Source organism: Mytilus californianus, unplaced genomic scaffold (genome assembly GCF_021869535.1).
Source record: "Mytilus californianus isolate M0D057914Y unplaced genomic scaffold, xbMytCali1.0.p SCAF_2, whole genome shotgun sequence".
NCBI classification, from domain to species: Eukaryota; Metazoa; Mollusca; class Bivalvia; order Mytilida; family Mytilidae; genus Mytilus; species Mytilus californianus.
Genome location: NW_026262668.1, coordinates 59,376,260 through 59,398,973, shown reverse-complemented (window position 1 = coordinate 59,398,973; position 22,714 = coordinate 59,376,260). Strand labels below are relative to the sequence as shown.

The window sequence follows — 22,714 nt, the reverse complement described above, 5'->3', positions numbered from 1 at the left end:
TTTTCAATTTTCTAATTTGTGTAATAATTCTCAAAATATATATAGTCTCGCAGTGCTGTTCAACTTGTCCTTTGCAATGCGTCTTGCATTGTCTTTCGTTGTTTCTGATATGCATTTTTTTTCGTTTCTTCTTATGTAATTTATCGGAAACCATATAGTTGTACTGTAGCAGTTCTTACCATAATTAGGGCCCCGCCGAATGGCGGACTCCCTATATTGATCAGTCTGTCCGTCCGTCCGTCCGTCCGTCTGTCCATCCGTCCGTCCGTAACAAATTGTGTCCGCTCTATATCTAGAGAACCGTTATGATTTCAAAGTTTATACTTGACATGTATATTAACCAACACCAGAGGGTGTGTCATAATGTATGTTCAACTTCCTAGGTCAGTGGTCAAGGTCAAAAACTTTGGTTTTAGTTGACAACCCCATGTCCTATGGTAAATATTGTGTCCGCTCTATATCTTGAGAACCGTTATGATTTCAAAATTTATACTTGACATGTATATAAACCAACACCAGAGGGTGTGTCATAATTTATGTACAACTTCCTAGGTCAAAGGTCAAGGTCAAAAACTTTGGTTTCAGATGACAACCCCATGTCCAATGATAAAGATACAAATTTTTTACCACACATTATTCAAAGCGGGGCCCACAAAGATGGCTCCCATCTCAATGATATCTAGTTATTACAATATATTTTGCATAAATAATTCATTTCAAAGACTAATCTCGAAATCTGTATGAAACAAAGAAAACATACGACAACAGTTTTGTTCCACAATACAAGACTTGGAATAGAAAAGAAAAAATGAAAAAAAAGAAAGAACGAAAGAAAGAAAGAAATAGAGACAAAGAAGAAATGATTTGCATTTAACTAAACAGATCAATCACCATAAGGTCTGCAACAATGGACAGAAAACGCTAGAAACAAGGGTGCGGAAGTTTAATCCAGTATAATTTAAAGAGCTTCAGACGTAAAGTTGGAATGTTAATTTTGAATTAATGCAGAAAAATGAAAAAATTTCTTTTCTTTTATATATGTTACAATGACCTTTTTGTTGGTACATATTACTCAATTAAGTCAAACAAACTATAGCTACTGTTTTGTGTGCCTATATTTAAAACAAGATATCTGAATCAAAAATGCATATCTACAATCTGCATTTTATACAGTTTGCATGTAGTACAGAACAATGAAGAAGTTGGTCATAATATCCCTTTCAAACTATCAGTAAATTGTTGCTATGCACTTTTCCAATGATTAATCATTTCATTTTTTTACTGCGAGGATTCTCGCATTTCTAAAACACATTTGAATTGAACATTTAATTTATTTATCACGAAAAACACTTATAGTTTCAAACAAATCGCGGAATGTTGATATTTTAGACATGGGCTTTTCTTTTTGAGATTCCATCTGATTCCTTTTCTTAAGCATCAAGTTATTAAAAGGCATTTATTACTAAATGGATTGATATAATCATCATGCACTTCAATACAAAAATAGTGTTCATTAAACATAGATTAAACCTATTTAATTATCAATTTATTGTTAGACAAAACAGCTGCGTTTCTGCAGTATAAAAACAAATCCCAATAATGTTAGTATGGTTGCACTTGATGTACTTTACATCAAGCTAAAAAGCAATGCAATGTATCAATATCTGGAACATTCGTGAAACGAGTACTTCAATATAACAAAGAGGGTGGTAAAGGGTTATTTTCGTGCAACGTGATCGCCGTTTTTTATTTCACGTTCAACGTGTTTTTACTTTTTTATTTAACGTTCAGTCGTGCAAGACAAGTGCCTCGTTCAACGTGTTCTGCTTATTTAATTTAACGTGCATCGTGGTTTTCAAATGCTTATTTTGCGTGCTCGGTATTTTTCAAATAAAATTTAAATACTTGGCAGGGATCGTCAAGAAATACTTTTTTAAAAGCCGTAAACCATTTACATCATAAATGTGTATACTAAATCGGGAAAAACATGTAAAACAGAGAGTTAATATATACAAGAAGGCAGTGACTCAGTCACAAAAGGTTCACAACAGTCTTTATTTTTCGTGCAACGTTCATGACAGAAATTATTTTACGTTCAACGTGAAATTATGTCTTATTTCACGTTTTTTTCGTTCAAGCACCCCCCCCCCCCTTTACCACCCTCAACAAATTAGAAAACATAAATAATTGCGTGTGAAGTATAGCACACTTAACAAGTCGATAAAAAAAAATCCCTGCCAAAAGTTACTGTCAATAAGTTTCAATACGCAACGCTATTTTCTAGAGAGATTTACGTAAAGGTTTACAGTTTAATCCGCAGAAGAAAAAGAAAGAAGAAAAAAAAAACCAGACTACAATGGGCGAGACAGGCATGCATAATCAGAAATGACAAAAATGAATTCAATACAGCTCCCACAGAACTGGTTGACCTCCCTGTCAATCATTTAGGCGTTGGTTACAAGATGTCCTTGCATTCGACGGTGGACACATCCATAAATAAGGCAAAAAACACATCTTTCCATGGCATGCCACATGATTTGAACATAAAACATGCCGTAAAATATCCAACTTTCGAGCTGTAAACTTTATTCGGACGATGAGTTAATGAATTAAATGTATGATTACATAGGTACTTAGTATTTAACAAGTATATATTGCATATTTTAAGATGAAAAAAAATCTAGTGTTGCGTTTTTAAAGTCATTTATTTAATGCAATACAATTATGGTGTCAAATACCTAGTTGAATATTGATACTTTGGACTTTGTGTTTTCTTTTATATTTCCTCTGGTTCCTGTTCTAAAATTTGTGTAGATTTTACTTTCAAAACAGTTGGCATCAAGTCTATCTGAAGGCATTTACCGCAAAAAGCGCTAGTATTTGAATTGATTCCATATGTTTTAAGACTGAAAAAGCCCCCGGAATACGTTTTAGAAATAAGAATAAACGTCTATGAGATAGCAACCCTATCAGCAAATTTTCACCAACTGAGATGCACATATATTATTCGTTTTGCAATGTACCTTCAAGGAAAAGTACTGTTTTTACTGAAAAAACAAAACAATTTCAAAACGAACTTGATAATTTCACAACCGCAATTAACTATCGTATGTGTATATGTATTTACATTGATTTTTCGTCAACATCCAAATGTTTCATGACCTCATCTTCGCAAACCGATATATCAATTAGTGTCGGCATTTTATATTATATATAGTGGGAATTTTCTTGACCTTTACACATATAAAGATAGACATGGAGCACTAGGTTATATATTATACTAGGTAAGACAAATTACGATTATACGGTTTATCGTTACATGTAATGCACTGTAATTTTATCTAGTCTTAAAGAATATAACTATTGCAATATACATGATATATATTACTAGTTGAATATTGAAAGAGACTGTTTTTGTTTTGTATGCATGCCAATCGTTTTACAACGAAAGTCGTGTTTTAAAAACAAGAAATTTGCGGTGTATTTTTTTTTTAATTTTAAAGTATAATAATTCGAATACATCTTTTATATATTTGAATTCATATGTAGCGTAAACCTTAGGTCTTGCTTTCTTATACTGTATAGCCAAATGTGAATTTATCATACTGTCTCTTTTTTTGCATTTACTGCAAGTTTGAATATTGTTATATAGCATCACATCAACTCTGGTTTTGAATGAAAACACGAGCTTAACTCCGATGTATAACAAAGACAGAACAATTATAATATTAAATTTGATTTAGAACTTTACACTGAAAATGTTGAAACAAAGTTAACTGGCGTAGTTACCATTTAACAAGACCCATTACTGGCCTTGGGCTGTTTTCTGCTCTTTGGTAGGGTTGTTGTCTCTTTGACACATTCCCCGTTTCCATTCTCAATTATATTTACTGTAAAATTGTCAACTTTCCATTATGCAAAATATTTATATACTACATACTAGTATTGTTCTACAAATATTTTAATCCTGTAATAGACATATTTGTGTGTATATGGTTGTGAAACAGCAATACGAATTCTCTCTTTGTTATAAAAAACATTTCTTGATTGTAATACAATTTTAAGACACAAGACAATTTAAATATATTTGTGCAATAACATTTCTTATTTGATACAAGACAATTGCTTTAAGGAAAATAATAGCAAATACCAGTACTCAAATTTCTGTTATGTTTAAGCAAAGAATTGTTTAATGACATATAACCATTAAATACACCATGTCTCTTTTCCTAACGAATCCTAAACTAAACGTAATTATCAGCTTAGATCGATTTTTCTTCAAATCTATCTCCAGTAATTTACAGTTTTAACTAATGTCTTGTCAGAACGTCTATCAAAGTTGTCACTAGGGAACGTTTCACTTTACAGAATAAAGAAGTTCAAATACAAGTGCAAAACAAGTTTATTGCAATCGTCTGATGTGTCATCACTACTCTGTAAAAATGTGCACTTTGACTTTGTTTTTAATTTGATCAAATATCTTTTGAAAATCTACACCCACACAAGAGAGAGAGAAGAGCGAGAGAGGGAGTTGTTATGAGAGACCATGTCAATGAATACTAACAGGATTTACTTGATGTTATATTGATATTCATATTAAATAAATAGATAATTAGAATTGTCAAAAATATTTGACATTACAACAGAAAACACAACTCTCAAAACCTGACAACTCCGCAAAAAAGGCGGGAGAACAGAGCAAGCAGCAACGAACATTGGTCTACATAGCTTTACTTGGTAAACACGCAACATATAGTTAATGAATAAGCTAAAACTAAGGTTCATCTTGTTTGCGTGGCTTTCTTTTGACGCATGTAGCTGTTGTATCTATGTCTTTTGAATATCATGATGCATGTCACAATCGTCCAACAAGGCTTCCTAACGAAAGTTATGCAGAACAAGCAACGTTATATCATGTACAATTATATATTTTACAGTATTTCGTACATTGTCGGAAAAATATATATATTCCTGCAAAGTTCGAATGTTGTTTATCCTGTAATTTAACATTGTCGCCTTTTAATGTATTGTTTTTTCCTTCCCAACCATTGCACTTTTTTGAGTGAATTCGACATGACAAACGCGGTCCGAAAAGAGGACCCCAAATTGAACTGTGACTAAGCAGTAACTTGAATGAAACCGTTCGCTCTCAACAGAATCAAAATACCAGGAGTTTTAATACGTATACAGTTTGTTGTATATGCATGCTACTTATTTCAGGACAGTTACCCCCAATAATGAGATCATATTTGTTAGTTAAGTGTTTTTCAGGGCAAATGATTTAAAATAGAAAGCCATTTATTTCTCACATTATATTTGTCAATTGTCAAATTCCTGGATACAAGCCTCGAAGATAATATAGATGGACCGTGTTTCCAAATAAAATAAATGTTGAAACACTATAATCATTTTATACTTAATACAAGACATATACAGAAGTGCCAATTAGACGCTTCCCGAAGCAATGAAACCTACTTGACAATTAGCTTAACTGAGTTTTGACATTAATGTCGGTCTTTTAAAAGCAGAATTGCAGTAATAAAGATCCCCTTCAACAAAAGAAGGAACCTTAAAAAGCAATGTAATGCAAAACTTGTCTCTGTTAGTATTGATTATTTCTATAAACTAATGTTATTTAGCAGTTTCGTGTTACTATGACAGTTTGACATTCTTATGGATACAACAAATTTTAAACATTGATTATTACAACAAATAGTCCAATGTTGATCTTTTATGTTGCGTCTTTTGAAGAAAAACATACTCGTATTTATCATTCAATCGTTTATCTTGTATACATTATGTGAACGGTATAATTGTTGACATACAGATATTTGCTAGATTGAGAGACTTCTCGTGGAAACATACAAACAGATTTCTAGATCTGACATTGGCGTGCCAATCACATTTTGTTTTGTTCATGTTGAGCACTTTGACACCGAAACAATTTTGTGCTTGGACATAGCCCGACTTTAACAGCACACAAATTAAGTTTACGAAAATGCTCTTCTCTTTTGCAAACTTTTAGGTATATTCTTAAACCGGCTTTCGAACCTATTGTATACCGTATACCAGTCTTTGTTGTATCCAGTTGTATCCCAAATGCATAGGAAACTAACAAATAAATAGATTTCATTATTCAGGGGGAAAAAACAATAAAATGTTGTTTTTTTATGTTACAATATTCAACTTCATTAGGGCGGTTAATATTTCCAGAACATTGTGCGTCTGTCCCATAAGGGCACATTTCTAGTACAAAGAGCTAAAACATCAGGCTGTACAAATGCTCGCTCTCAAACGAAGTCTGGCCAATTTAAGATCAATATCAAGTAAAAAGTAATTTAAACACATTTGAAGTTTTCCCCAGTGTGTTTCAGATATCATCACATATATTTCTACAAAATGAAATGTACTTCAGTTTTTATTCCACATCATTGATCACCAATGTGATGTGGAATGATTAGGATTTTAAAACGCAATAGTCGTGTTCAAAGAAGGTTGACTGCAAATGAGAACAATTAATTATCAAAAGTAAAATTTTGAAAAGCAATTATATTTGTAAATATTAATACATGATTGTATATGCGAGTTATCTCTAACATTTCGGCTGGTAAATTGAAATACGTTGAGAAGGAAAGGCGACGTCAAGTCGACAGCAGACTTAGAGGGGATCAGGAGGGGACAGACTTCTATGAAACTTATTCAAACATCAAAGGAAACAAAGCTTAAAAAGGCAATATTTCAATTCCGATGCGCTGTTTTATACACACATATAAAACATGAAAACAATTTAAAAATAGACTTACAGTAGCGAGGTATGTTTAACAATTCAAAAAATGACTAAAAAATTTTGCAAATATCAAATATATATATATATACAAATATATTTTGAGGCTTAACATTGCAATACACGCACTAAACAGAATAGGATCATCTACTAACAAAAAAAGTAAAATAATGACAAGGAAAATTCAAAACGGAAAGTCCTTTATCAAATGGCAAAATCAAAAGCTCAAACACAACAAACGAATGGAAAACAACTGTCACAATCCTGACTTGGTACAGGCATTTCCTTATATAGTAAACAATTTGAATGAATACAGGTTGAGTGCAATGATATATTGAAAAGGAAAAGAGATCAAAAGGAACACCTCTTTTTACAAACATGGTTCATTTCTCGAAATCAGACATCTGAATATGTTGTTGAAAAGTGTATGTTGCACGATAGATATATCTGGTCAGTTGTGTCGTTACCATGGTTACGTTACTGTCTCGTTGACGTATACCCCACATTCTTGTAATACATATGTATCTTGTAATACAATGTATGTATTCATCGTATCTCTCCTTACATTTGCGAATCCATTGCATCGATTTAAAAATTCATATTTCAAAACCTAGGCAATATAGGTGTTCAGTTAGTACAAAAGCAAAGTCATATGAAATGAATAAAGCTAACTTTTACTGAACCATTTATTTATGAGTCACTCTGTTTTAGTCTACATTTTTATCATACTTATTCCTTTAATTATCATTTGTTCACGAAAACTGCACAAATATGTAATGACGCAATACGCCAGTAACACAAAACCCCCTGCAACTAATCATGACTCCGTATTTGTAATCGTTTATCTTGAAAAAGTAAGAAGAATTATTAAATTTTACTTTCCCAATGTCCTACAAAGCTAGCGGCTTTATTTGAATAAACATATAACGATGATGTTATTTTAAAACTTTCATTCAATGCCGTGTTATTTTTGTAATTTTTTTACAAGTGTATGTGGAAGGTCATAATGAAGATTTGTTATTCAGTCAATAGTTCAAAACAGTATAAAAAAACAAGTAAAACAGAAGAAACGATTTAACGTGGCTGCACATGTGTTTCAAATGTTTCTAGAAGATTTTTTTTTGAAGTCGATGAGTTAAATATCCATTTGTCAGATAACAAAGAACACAAATATTACATACATTTTAGCACTATAAAGTTGATTAGATATCGAAAATTAATAAATACTAGTTTGACATTTATGTGACATTTGTTTGTTATTTACTTCATTTTGTATCATTCATTTAAAAGTCAGTATTATTCTATTATACGTGGGCAACTTCATTGGCTGCAAAACAATTTATGTGTATATATATATTTTATTTCTGCAACACTTATCAATAACCATTAAAGAACTCTTGCAAAAATTCTAAGAGTTTCGTAAACATATGGGTGGCCTGTTGTAAGGCAACATTTCTATCCGCATCAGTCTAACCAATCCTTAATATACCTTCCTGTATCCCGGTAGAAACATTTTGCTTTATCTACCTTTCCATTTATTGTAAATTTGTCCTCGTGTATATGCATGAAGTACAATGTATTTGCTAGTATAGCAATCAACAATCAATCATATGTGTTGGTTGTATACCTCGATATTGCTTATTGATTTTAGTCCTCGTAATTAATCAACTTACTGCCATTTAATTTTTCAGTTATTTCATTTCCGTTGCAAAAAGAAATTAATTCCAAAATGCATCATGGAATCTTCTTCCATTAGTCCACACGAAACTGCTCATTAATTCCTGATATTTATCTCTGGTTTTTATGTGCTACAAAAGAATGCACATAAAAGAATGTACATGAAGGAATATAAATTTTGTCTGATAAGGTATATTGCAATTATTAAACCAGTTTATCATCGGAACTACTTATACTTTCGAGCATCCCGTTCACAGTATCTCTAGTATGACCGGCCGTCTGGTCTTATGAGGTGAACATCAAGAATTGTCAACTTGTTAGAGTTATTTTTCCGCGGGCCATAATAGTCCAAAAGAAAGCATATCATAAACATTAGCAATTCTGGATATCCATCGCTCAAGATAACCCTAATTGTTTAATAAGGCGAGCAAACAATGAATAGAATTTAAGAAATAAGGGACGCAACCGTTTATCAAAGGGATTATGAATGTGCAAACAAATACAGTAATTTCCTGGTCGAGGAAGTTAAGGGTTGTCAAGAGGGTATTGTTACCCTCGATTGAAAAATTTGCGAGGATGTCGAAGGCCATTACGTTACCATGGTTGTGTCATAACATGTATACTGGTCATATGTTAACACCAGGACAAATTTGTACATGAACCGAAATGTATTAATTTCCTGTGACTGATTTTAACATGAATGTATTCTTGTCCCGCTTTTAATATCATTTTAACCATATACCAAAGTATTGTTCATAGCCTATAATACCTCAGCATTTACATTTTGTATTTTGACTGTACGTCTAGACTTCTTATTATTCAAGAACATCGATTGAATATACAATTAGAGAAACTCATCCTAAACGTAGAAGTAAGGAAGAAAAGTTGACTAAGATTTTCTATCGTGATGTATGGAGACCGTAGACTGTATGACTTTTAGAAGGACAACAACAATAAAACTACCTTTTCTTTTCTTTGGGTTTATGTTTCTAATGATACAATATATCCGTTCTTATCCATTGGTCAAAAGAGAACATAACATGTTATTTGAAAGACATATTTTTGGTGCTCTTCACAAGTTCGTCATTTATTTCGGATTCAAACTGTTCAACGCTACTGGTAATCGAAATGCACATCAGGCGTATATTTATTTTTGATGAGTTTTTTTTATACTCAAAATGTATCAGTGACCATAGTTACGACTACAGTGGTTACCATAAATACAGCCTTGGAAGAACTCGAATACACTAAGTTTTTTTATCTTGTTATCTAAACACATGTAATATTTCTTTTATTGCTCTGAAGTTGGATATTATTATTAAATAAAACCACGTCAAAAGGATGTTGAAAGTTTTACTTTTAATATTGCAGAGAAGGAAAACACTTTGTATTTCGGGATTTTTAAAGTTAAGCCTCGATTATTCGAGAAACCCGTGTGGTGCTTACTGCATTCTGCATCATAAAATTTGTGTTGTCTCTTTTTCAAATTGTCTCTTTACTGTGAACGCCTTATAGATCTTTCCAACTATTTAGTTGACAATGCACACATAATCAATCACAACCTAAATTATGTACCTGATCAGACTGCTTTATAATTACAGGAAGCTGCGATTGATTAAACATCGAATCATTCAAGTCAGCTTGATAATTGGAACATGATACAGATGAGAAAGATTAAACGGAATATTGAAATTTCTACGTTTGATTACATCTGTATGTAAACCAACAGATGTTAGAATAGAAGGCTTTTATTTTAATATTGTTGATAAATATTCATCTTGTCAGATATTATGGATGTAAACATGAAAATATTCACCATCATTACCATGATTACGGAAACCTAAAGAAATACTGTCGTCAGAGGTATGTTATATTTTTTTCGTTTTGATTGTTAAGATTTATTAATGCAGAATAAATGTTCCTGTTCTGTACTATGAAACAGTAATAACAAAGCAGTTTCAATGAAGTATATCATTATTTTCTTGTTTTCGTTTAATTGACGGGTTTGTCTCTTCATACGGCGTGTTATTTCAAAGATAATTGTTACATGTTTGTGTTTGATATGTAGGTTATGTGCATCTTTTATTCGAAGAATTTAAAGAAATTAAATGGTTATATAAATTTGCCTCACACATCGATCGGACAAAAATGTCAAATAATGATCCATCGACTCAGATTATTAAATTTAAAGTCCGTGGGTGTTTAGGTTTAGCTTGATGTCTATGTTAAGTCTGCCAATTAAACTTCTGAATCAGCATTTTGTCTATAGAAGAAGAATATTTATTGTTCCAATAAAGGGCCCTTGGTGGGCAGCATAACATTTATACATACAAAACAATACACTTTGATTTGTGACATAAAAACCAAGGTCTATATTATGATATCCATAGAACCTATGGAAACAGTTACTGTGGTGTTAGAATCGTCGCTTTTCACATTTCTCCATGAGGGTGTGGATGGGGGTTTGCAGAGTAGGGTATAAAGAATTGAAAAAATGGACAAAAAAGAAGAGAACAGAGAATAATGAGGTGCTATAATATAAAGAATAGAGAATAATGGGCAAAAAGTATAAAGAATAGAGAAAAATTACCTAAAAAACTAAAGAATACAGAAATGAAGGACCCCCATCCATACCATACTTCCTTAATCACCCTTTGAGTTTCAAAGTTTTTAACCCAAATGCATAAAACATTTAGAAGCTTAGTACCAAAAGCAAACATACCTGAACATAAAAGTAAAAAAAGTCTACGGTTCTCTTTTTCTGAGGAGATTAGTTTAAAACTTATTTTTACCACAGTTATGCAAAGAAGAATATGGCAAGCCGTTCTCGTCAAAACTATGTTTAAACCATTTTTCGAAAAATTTACACACTGCATGAGAATTAAAAAAAAAACACATTGAGATTAAAAAAAACTAAAAACACTCACTGAGAATTAAAAATTACACACTGAGATTTCATAAAGACGCACTGAGATTACAAAAAATAAAAAACACACACTGAGAATTGGAAATTACAATTTATTTCATCTCCGTGTGTCTTTTTAAAATCTCAGTGTGTAATTTTTTTAAATCTCAGTGTGTAATTTCGATTTCTCAGTGTGTTATTTTAGGTTTTTAAATTTCAGTGTGGTTTTTTTAATTCTCAGTGTGTATTTTTTCGAAAAAAGGGTTTAACGACGAGACGAGTTTTGACGAGAACGGCTTGCCATAGAAGAACACTGTAAAGAATCAGTAGATCAGAATTTCTTATTTGTAAAATTTTATGTCCCATTCAGCGCATTGAGGTTTGTCTTCTCTCTTAGCGGTCTTTGCATGTACATAGGTATTTTCCTTTATATCTTTGTATTTTAAAGTCACTGCGTTCGAAAAGAAATCTTGTTTACCAAGCAAAATGGAGTATCGCTATATACAAAGCATTCTACACAACAATTTTGTACACGTAAAAGTTATCTCAAGCATCTTCACAAATATTCGCACTCCACAGAGTACAATTTATAAAAGAGATTTTATCATTTTTGATATAAAGTATAATTCATTGCAAACATTTATATATCTTCAATAATCTTATCACCTGTCTACGATATTTTCTATATGTATAACAGAAAACTAGTATGGAGGTATATGTTATTTGTATGAAAGGCATCTCAGTCTATTGGCTTCAGATATATTTTAAAATTCAGTATAGTTACCCGATGATATGAAGTTGGAATACAAGTCAAAGGATACCTTTATCATATAACACAGTCTTTATTGTACGTTGTTCATTCAGAAAGAGATTCTATTTACTCTAGTAAATATTTATTTGTCCAGGTTTCCATTCTTGTAAAATATCAATTGTATTTCATTCTTATTTTTTCGTCTATGTCAATTGTAATATTTGGTTATGTGTATACAATACGTCTGATAGTATGGTAGTTTTGAGAACAAAGCGACACGATATTTCCATGTTACTTTCTTAAAAAATAATAATCAGAAAACACATTTGATTAATGCTGCTACAGTATCATCGCACAGTGTAAACGTGAAGCTTCTTTTCAATAGTAGACATAGTCTTGGTCGATATGATAGTTTCTTGTTAGAAAAGAAGATAAACAAAAAATGTACCGTTTGTATATTTTTGCTTTGTTGTTGATGTTTTTGTAATTTAGAAATTCCAAAGAGGAGAATCTTCATTGGTTTTACTCATGGGAATGTATAAAGAAGACTGGAAAGATGTATGATTTACAAGAATTTCATTTGTATAAGTAATGACGTTTTTGTATTTGTAAGATTACCAAAGTATCCATCTATTATAAGAATTTCGTCGTAAAATTGACAAACAGACTTATAGAGCTTTTTGTTTACAAACATTATATTTACTCGTAGGGTATCGTCGTCAACTTGCGGAAATGTATTCCTCAGTTTTGTACATTAAGTATAGCAAGAGGATTTTTTTTTATACATTTCGATGAAGTTTACTCTTTTATTTTAAAAAGGCGGTATCAGAACCCGTATGTTTAAGAATTTGACAATCTAAAAGTCTTCAATGAAGGCATTTTCTTCCAGGACACCAGGTTTTGAATGTTTTAGAAATTCCCACGGTTCAAGGGCAAGTGCTTATAATTTGATACTGTACTAATTGTCTATGGTCATTTTCAAAGATATTTTTGTATATTAAATTAGTGTTTGAAATTCTTTGTTCAGCACTTTTCGTTTATACCCAAGAGAAAAATGTTAAAATCAATAACCATTATGTGTAAATGATGGGATTTTATGTTAAAACAACATTACATGTATTATTAACATTTTTCAAAAACATATAGATAATAGTTCATTGCTTTAATTTACAATGTTTTAGAAAGATAATGACAAGCAGATGAAGTTCGTCATGCTTTTAATTGTGACATTTTCCAGCAACGCACGAAAAACCACGTTATTACATCATTTAAAAAACTTTTAAGGTGATATGTTGATATGAAAGTTCAAGGTTCAACTTAAAATCTTATATTGGAAGTTCTTTGGAATAATATGCTTTCAATATCAGAAAAGGCATTATTATAAACTGACATTTAAAATAAAAGAATTTATTTTAAGCATTTCGATTTAATTAAACATACATATAGACTAGTTCAACTACGATTTTAATTGCTGGATAATAACAAGTAAAATACATTGTATTTCAAAAACCATGCAATCCCTTACTTTATAAATATAAGGAGATGTGGAATGATTGCCAATGAGACAACTGTCCATCGGAATTCAAATGACATTGGTGTAAACAAATAATAGGGTACCATATGGCCTTCGACAATGAGCAAAGCCCATACCGTATGATCAGCTAATAAAGGCCCCGAAATTAATAAAATTATGAAAAAATGAATATCAAAGAAATTCTTAACCATAATTTGATTATATTGGAATTTGTACTTTCAGATACAAATTATATCTTGTTGGTTATGGATGTTTTCTATGCAACATTTTACCCAAAACATTTTATGTCAAAACGGTCTTCAACAACAATGTATATATAATTATGTAGCTCTGAATAATATTATTATTTCATGAATTTATATAAAATCGTTGTAAAATCTTACTGTGTATTATACACTCTTTCATATTCGAATTCTAGTAGATTTTATAAACTTTTTGATCTTGACTCTGTGAGTGAATAAAATTCAGGGGAAATTGGTTCTACCTTTTTGAACATTACATAATTGAGTCTGTGTGGATCTTGAACATGATGAATTAACTAAAACATCCAATACAAACTACTTAATATATTTGAAACCTTTTCCACTTTACTGTATTAACATAGATGTGATTTATTACTGATGGTAAAGATAGATTGTCACAGCTGCAGTAAATTACTTTAATCAATGTTTCAGAAATGAATTCGAACAAAGTCTTTTGTACCCGATACGAATCAATTTAAATATTTTTAAATGTTAAACTTTGTACTATTTCAGGTCTGAATGAGTGACATACATCTAAAACATGCATGATGCTCATAAATGTTCATTGAAGCATATGCTCTGTCTGCTTGGCTTTCATCTACTGAACACAAGCGGTATGACATTGTTTTTTTTTAAATATATTTTGTGTTATTATTAAGTTAAAAATGAAAAATCGGGAAAATAAAAATAGATGCAGACACTTCTCTTATCATAATTTATAATTTATCATTTATTAACAGAGTATAATCAGCTTTCATATTTAAAATGAACTGACGTACTCTAAATATGAAAAAGTATCAGCCATGAATAGCTATATTTTGTTTGTATCTGTTTTCATTTCTTTAGTAATCACACTTGTCATAGAGTATACAGATGTGCCACACTTAAAACGCAAGACTTGGATGATCTAATCGAATTAAATTTCGTTTGAATACGTATGAAAAATAATCGGCACTATCATCGAATCATCATTTTACATGTAGCAATAATATAAATACCTACATTATTCATATATGATTATTAATAGACTTTAACATTTAGATTGTATAAAAGGTTCACCGTGTAGTCAAATACTAAAAGCTTTACTAGTCAATATACTGAATCATCTGAAAGTACTGATTATGTAAACCAGAGACGTATTATTTGTCTCTGTGTAAACTAAATAAAGATTTTGTTTTACCCTCAGCCTTACTGATTGATGAATTCTGTTAATCAATTGACAAGTGCTCAATCAGGAGTAATAGATAAGGAAGACTTTTGTCTACATAATTATCCCTGTTAGTAATAGACGAGGAAGACTTTTGTCTACTTAATTATCCCTGTTAGTAATAGACGAGGAAGACTTTTGTCTACTTAATTATCCCTGTTAGTAATAGACGAGGAAGACTTTTGTCTACTTAATTATCCCTGTTAGTAATAGACGAGGAAGATTTTTGTCTACTTAATTATCCCTGTTAGTAATAGACGAGGAAGACTTTTGTCTACTTAATTATCCCTGTTATGTATGCTTTTATGATTTTATATATATATATATATGTCAGCAGGGTTTAAGAACATTTGTTGTTCGACCTGTTAGTCAAATGCGTTTTGTTGAAATATACTTTCTCACTTTTTTGGTCTTTTGGAAAATGTTGTTTGTGCTGTATTTAGACCCCTCTAATAAGAAATTTGTTTTGCATGCACACGTATAAAAATTTCGATTTTTATCCAACGCAATCATAGGTTTGAACGTTGTTTTCAATTTAGACTTGTATATATATATATATAAATATATCTTTTATTTAAACTGCCTTTTCATTGGAATGTATATTTGTACCGTTTAACCATTAAACAAATTTTATTTCAATCAGGTGATCGAGTTCCAGACGAGCAGTTGTTATTCCAAGATTTGATGGTAGGATATGAGAAGTCAGTTCGTCCAGTAGTCAACTCATCGTCAGTCTTAACTGTAACAATAGGTCTAAAGCTCAACCAAATCGTAGACTTGGTAAGATGATAAGTAAATGTGGACCTTATATATATATATATATATATAAATACAAACAAGTCTAAATTGAAAACAACGTTCAAACCTATGTTTGCGTTGGATAAAAACCGCAATTTTTATACATGTGCATGCAAAACAAATTTCTTGGTAGAGGGGTCTAAATACAGAACAAACAACATTTTCCAAAAGACCAAAAAAGTGAAAAAGTATATTTTAACAAAACGCATTTGACTAGCAGGTCGAACAACGGATGTTCTTAAACCCTGCTGACTGCCATTGCCGATTGCCAAATAAACGGATCACCAGATGTAACAAAATGGATCTTAACTATTAATTCAATACCAAACAGAAAACAATAAACTTGCGGAAAAGATGGTATACCGCAAACAAAAGGTGCAAACATTAGTACACCATATCCGGATTTCGACAATTAATGTCTCTTCAGTGATGTTAGGAATCCAAACGGTATTTGGAAGGCCATATAATTTACCTCAGTTTAGGATAGACTCTTGAATTTTGAAGAGTCGAAATAGGATGAACGGATCATATATATATATATATTACTCTGAAATATGAGAACACGCCGGGTCACTATAAAATTCAGAAAAAAAGCCGGACAAAAACAACATTTTGCTGATCTATGCAATATTGAAGACACTTGCCATCTAACACAAAATTCCCTTTACAGTTATCTTATTTTGTTGTTGTTCCATTAGTAGTAGCGCCTTTTCGATCACTCGTAAGGTGTATGTGTCTTTCAGTGTTTCCTGTCTTAAAAAAGAAACTTGAACATCTTTCGATGCTGAAACTGGTAAAATACATTTGTACTGTTTTTGTCCTTTTTATTGGAGGTAATTGATTTTTCTACACATTTAAAAAGTTTTTGATGGCAAAAATGCATTAACACTAGCGTTTGGAGGACTTGCATACTTCTATAACTGGAAAACACACTATTAACAAAACAATTATACTAAACGACTATTCCCAATGAAATTGTAAGATATTTTTCATATTTGTAGGATGAAAGACATCAAGTCTTAACAACGAATGTGTTTATTGATCAGGTAAAGTTATCAGCTTTTCAATTTTTATGGAAAAAGAAAAAAAAAAAACAGATAAGAGATGATTATTGCGCTTTTGATGTTAAGTATACTGTAAAACATTAATCTGTCCTGGTACTATGATATAAGACAAAATGCACTAAAATCAAGTTACTCTTTTTTAAGCTAAGCTATCTAAAAACACATTTTATTTACACTTATAAAAGTCCATGCCACTGAAAAGCAACGATCATCAGATATATGTACATCAGGTATGTCATGATAATGAAAGATCACCATTAAACATGTCAAATATCTTGAGGGGATATACACAATTTAGAGAATATTAGACATTTGAGTCTGTTTTGGTATCTCACCTAATTTAGTCAATATATCGAAACTATAAACAATTGTCATACAAGTTGGAGGTTTAGCTAGCTATAAAAGCAGGTTTAGTACACCATTTTCTTCGTAATACCAAGTCAAGAATATGGCAGTTGTATTCCATTCGTTCCATTGGTTGATATAGTCTAAAGTTCGATTTTGTCAAGTTTTATGGACTTCCCTTTTTTAATTTACCTTAGAGTTCGTTATTTTTTAAAAGTTTTTTGTATAGAAAGTATAATATCCAAAATCATGCAGTTTCTTTTTCATCTTGCAATAGCTGTTTAATATATAGAATTTGTAAGAGCTTAAAAAAAATTGAACCATAGACATGCAGAACAGGGTAAATCGTCTAAGGTCAACTTTGTTTGAAGAAGTTTCAATTCTAGTTAGGGTTCTTAACAAATGAGTCATGGCGCAAATGGACGTATTTTTGGCGCAAACAGATTTATCCCAATTACAATTTATCACTTGGCACACGTATACCATACATCAAGCTTTATCATGTGGAACTCTGCAACACCCCCCCCCCCCCCCCCCCCCCCTCTTTAATGTTTTATTTTCTTCCAGTGTAATATAATGTAAAGAGTGTAGTCTCTTTAGTAACTTAGTTACCGTATGGGAAAGGGATAAAATAAATTTGTTCATAAATAACTTGTCAAATCAAATGTAAGTATCTTCCGAATGTGTAGAATCAGTCAGGACAAACTTGAGTAATATTATAAAATATTGGAAATATTCACCTTTTAGGGAACACTTATCAAACCTTTGTCATAATGCCAAAGCATTGGTAAATGAGTCTTATTTTAACTCCCCAATGCAAGCATGCCCAATACCTTCTCTAGATTGCAAAATGGAACATTGTTACGTAAAATCGCCAGTTTATGAATAAATGTTCGTTCATTTAAGGAAACACTTTGACATCCACAGAATTTTGTGATCATGCCTATATAGATACAACTTTTAATTTCTACTTCCGTTAACGGTTAATATACATTTTTACCGGTTTTGTCTTATTCCTGGTTATGAATTTTAATACTGGACAAGAATTTGGAATTATATTGCGGTTGGTGAGAGGGAATGAGTACCCAGTCTACACCAGATCGCAATCCGTCTTGAGTTCATGTGATTCCGATGGTTATAAAATTATTAAGAAACGAAGGTTCTAACTCCCTCAGGTAGAATTGACCTTTATAAGTTAGATGGATTTGACTATTATTCTTAGGTGTTTTTTTTGTCATATAGCTCTCCAACAGTTTCGGTTCTTATACATCATTGGCTTTCAGTATATAGACAATACTCAATATGATAAGTAGAAGTATTGCTAAAATTATTTTTCAGGAATGGAGAGATGAACATTTAATGTGGGAACCTGTTCAGTATAACAATGTAAAGTCGCTACGAATACCGACTAAACAAGTGTGGTTACCAGATACGTTTATATACAACAAGTAAGTATAAAACTATATATAGGTACATTAAGTACATTTAGAAAAATGATACACCAGAAATTCTGATTCTTTTACAATTTGTTTTCCTATATCATTATGTTATATCAGTATATTACCTACAATATATATCACAAACATAACTGAAGGGTTCTGCATTTGAAATAACACAAAAAGAAATGACACAAAAGAAATAACACAAAATGAAAAAACGCAAAAGAAATAACACAAAAAGAAATGACACAAAAGAAATAGCACAAAAAGATATAACACAAAAATAAATGACATAAAGAGAAAAGATTTAAAATGAGAATTACTGAAGATACCAAGGTGTCAATTAAAAATCATTAGTCCAATAAAAACGGACAAAGCCATGGCCAAACATAAAAATAAAGAAATGACAATCAACAATTACAAAACATTTCACAGAGAAATACAGATTGGTCAGCACGAACCCCTCCATAAAAATCGGTATACTATCGCGATACCAAAATACGTATAGTAAATCATCTGAAATATGCTTCTATTCTGAATTGTAGTGCTGATGACGGCTCCACTGGATTTATGCAGGGAACATACATACTAGTGACTTATGACGGGACAGTTTTATGGCCAGTCCCAGTTAAACTAAAGAGTTCCTGTAAAGTTGATATAACATATTTTCCTTTTGATGACCAAGAATGCATACTCCGTTTTGGTTCATGGATTTATAGCGGAAAGTGGATGGACTATCAGTCTATAAGTAATACAACTCCAATAGACCTCACCTCTTATGTCAACAACAGTGAATGGGACCTGTTATCGGTCACACTACGTAAAAATATCCGTCGACACTCCTGTTGTCCTGATCCCCATCCAGATCTTACCTATATTTTACATATCAGACGTAAAACATTTTACTACATATTCAATATTATTGTTCCATGTGTAATGCTATCAATACTGACTTTATTGACATTTTGGCTGCCACCTACTTCTGGTGAAAAGATCACACTTGGGCTATCTGTTTTCCTAGCTTTTTCCATGTTTATGCTTCTAATAGCCGAGGAAGTACCTGCAACATCTGAAGCTGTACCACTCATAGGTTTGTTTGAGTGAAGTTTTAATTTTCAGTAAATACATGAATATATATATATATATATATCGGTTGATAAATAAATAAATACAACACTATATAAATAACACATATCTGAGAGGGTGATAGAGCAGATTGTTACCCCAAGAAAACATTGTCAACTGAGGCGAAGCCAAGGTTGACAATGTCTTTTCGAGGGGTAACAATCTGCTCTATCACCCTCTCAGATATGTGTTATTTAATTTATTATACTGAATGTTCTGTTATCAATGTCTATTAAATTTCATATTCAAAGTAATAAACTATGTCGTCTTGTACATAACAATCATCCGTATTTATTAAAGCGCACACTTGTGAAAGCGTCTCCGTGAAGGGTAATAGAGTATTTTCCATGGGATAGAGTAAATTGTCTCCCTCGTATTAACCAATCAAAATCTGGCATTTTGACATGAAGTATAATAAATAAACTTATCATATATACCAGGATTAAAATTTTGTACGCCAGACGTGCGTTTCGTCTACAAAAAAAAATCATCAGTGACGCTCGAATCAAATAGTTAAAAAGACCAAATAAAGTACGAGGCTGAAGTAGATGACCCAAAATTCCTAAAGGTTTTGCCAAATGCAGCTAAGGTAATCTATTCCTGGGGAAGAAAATCCTTAGTATTTAGAAAAATTCAAAGTTTTGTAAACTGTAAATTTATAATTTTTTCAACACAAAAGTGCAACTGCGGACTTGATAGAAACGTATTATATTTTCACCACATTTTATGTCAAATATCTTTGTACGTAAAACTTATACTTTGTTCTACTTCATTATCACACCTAATCATTTTATCATTTCAGGAATATACCTTTGTGTTGTTATGACAATGACTTCTTTGTCTGTAATAATGGCAGTTATGGTTATCAACCTTTACAATCGTGGAATAAAAACTAAACGAGCACCTATGTGGTTAAGGATATTTGCTTTAAGATGGATGTCAAAACCACTATTACTTAAGCATGATCTGTATAAGATTGCCAGTTCCATATCTCTTGTAAGATGTTCTTTTAAATAATGAACAATTTGCAATAACACACAAGCTGTCTTATTACTTTATATATGAATCTTAAATTGTCAACGTATATCATATATCGAAAGTTTTCAACTTTCAGTAATAAATCACTAAGTAATCAGTCCTATAAATGTAGAATAAAAACACAGTAAAATATTCCAATACAAAGCTTTATAGCATATCTTGGGTAACTTAAAATATTATTTATATCATTTTTGTGGAAGAAATTGAAACTTCAAAATCATTCATGATAAGAAAAAAAAAACATGTAACTATACATTATCCAGTCTCTGCCTTATTATGTTTAAATAAACAAGAATTTGTAATTGTAAACTTAGTCTAATATTTCGAAATTGTCGGTAAATTTTGTAAACAGCACATTTCTACAGATAATTCATACAATTTGTTGTATTTACAGGAAGAAGAAAAAGAGGGTTTATATCTATGTAAAAAGCACAAAATTCAAAATCAAAAACCTTCGAGATGGAAATCAGTATCAGACGAAAATCAAATTATGGTTCCGTCATCGTCCTCAGTTAGATTTAGGAATAGAGGCAAGTCAGAAACTGCATCAAATGAGGCAGACGTTGAACTAGAAGAAACAATTTGGCTTAAAAATGACGAAATTCACGAACATTCAAGTCAGTTGAGAGAAACAGAGTATACCACAAATCGGTCAATTAACAATAATAAGAAGGAATCAAAATTTATTGAATCAAATACACAAATAAAGGAGGTTGCTATAAGACCAGATGCTGAAGTTGAGCTAAATCTAAACGCTATTCAGTGTAAAACGCGTAACGAATTAGTAAAAAGAAAATTTATTGTAGCAGAATGGCAGAGGATAGCCACAGTTGTCGATAGGGTATTATTTTGGTTCTATTTTCTTGGGACGTTAGCATCATATCTTATAATACTAGTTTTTGTACCAAACTCAAAATATTCAGAATGGAGTGATGCGATAGATGGTGTTAACGATATTGATATGGATACAAAGTGATTGACAGTTAAATCATACGTTTTTACACTATAACGATAAAAGATAAACCAATTAAAGAATTTAAATTTCTGAATTGTCGTCATATTCATCATTGGAGTATCTAGTTTAAAAAAAAGTGTCCGATGATCCCAAGCCGTCTGCCAACCAAAAAGACCGACATGATTAAACATAGAACACAGAGGGAAAGCTTAAAATCAAAACTGATCAGTATGTCAATATTGCGGAAATCGTCAGTAGGGGTTATCGCCCTTAAATGAAGATGTTAACCATAATTTTTTGGGCGTTTTTTTTTCTATTAATATGAAACTATAATAGATAGATATAGAAATAAGAAGATGTGGTATGATTGCCAACAAGACACCTGTCCGCCAAAGTTCAAATGAAGTGGATGTAAGCAATTATAGGCAACAGTACGGCATTCAACAATGAGAAAAACCCATACCTCTTATAGTTGACTATAAAAGGCCCGGACATGAAAAATATGAAACATTCAATTTAGAAAAGTAACGACCCAATTTATAACAAAATTTACGAAAAACAAATATGACAGACATGAACCAACGACAACCACTGAAGTACAGGCTCCTGACTTAAGACAAGCACATGTGGCGGGGTTAAACATGTTTGTGAGCGCCCAACCCTCCCCTAACTCGGGACAGTGGTGTTACTACAAAACCTAAGAACAAACTATAAGAAATCAGTTGGAAAGGGCTAAACTCATCAGACCGATACAAAGCAGAAAACAGCTAACAAAACCACAGACCGGACGTGGCAGGGTATTTATACATCACTAACAACAAAAAAGACACAAAGTACAGATCTGAGAGTA

At 31.6% G+C, this 22,714-nt stretch overlaps 1 protein-coding gene across 3 annotated transcripts; it reads left to right on the top strand.

The window, feature by feature from the left end:
- Window positions 1-3,224: 3,224 nt before the first annotated feature.
- LOC127730136 (neuronal acetylcholine receptor subunit alpha-10-like) lies at window positions 3,225-21,958 on the top strand. 3 transcript variants are annotated; one of them, XM_052238280.1, is made up of 9 exons: window positions 3,225-3,284; window positions 10,063-10,324; window positions 14,407-14,507; window positions 15,744-15,880; window positions 16,900-16,944; window positions 18,646-18,755; window positions 19,292-19,836; window positions 20,674-20,867; window positions 21,304-21,958. In XM_052238280.1, the coding sequence occupies exons 3-9, from the start codon at window positions 14,435-14,437 to the stop codon at window positions 21,883-21,885; spliced, it is 1,686 nt and encodes a 561-aa protein (XP_052094240.1). In that variant the 5' UTR covers window positions 3,225-3,284; window positions 10,063-10,324; window positions 14,407-14,434; the 3' UTR covers window positions 21,886-21,958. The 3 variants fall into 3 exon arrangements, with proteins under 3 accessions (XP_052094240.1, XP_052094242.1, XP_052094241.1); XM_052238282.1 differs by lacking the exon at window positions 14,407-14,507; XM_052238281.1 differs by lacking the exon at window positions 3,225-3,284 and having other exon boundaries at window positions 9,945-10,324.
- Window positions 21,959-22,714: the final 756 nt, after the last annotated feature.

Bases quoted from the DNA above. Each gene is read 5' to 3' on its own strand.
- LOC127730136 (XM_052238280.1), top strand. From the start codon at position 14,435: ATGCATGATGCTCATAAATGTTCATTGAAGCATATGCTCTGTCTGCTT. The intron at 16,945-18,645 runs GTAAAGTTATCA...ATTATTTTTCAG, and splicing joins CGAATGTGTTTATTGATCAG to GAATGGAGAGATGAACATTT. The intron at 19,837-20,673 runs GTTTGTTTGAGT...TTATCATTTCAG, and splicing joins TGAAGCTGTACCACTCATAG to GAATATACCTTTGTGTTGTT.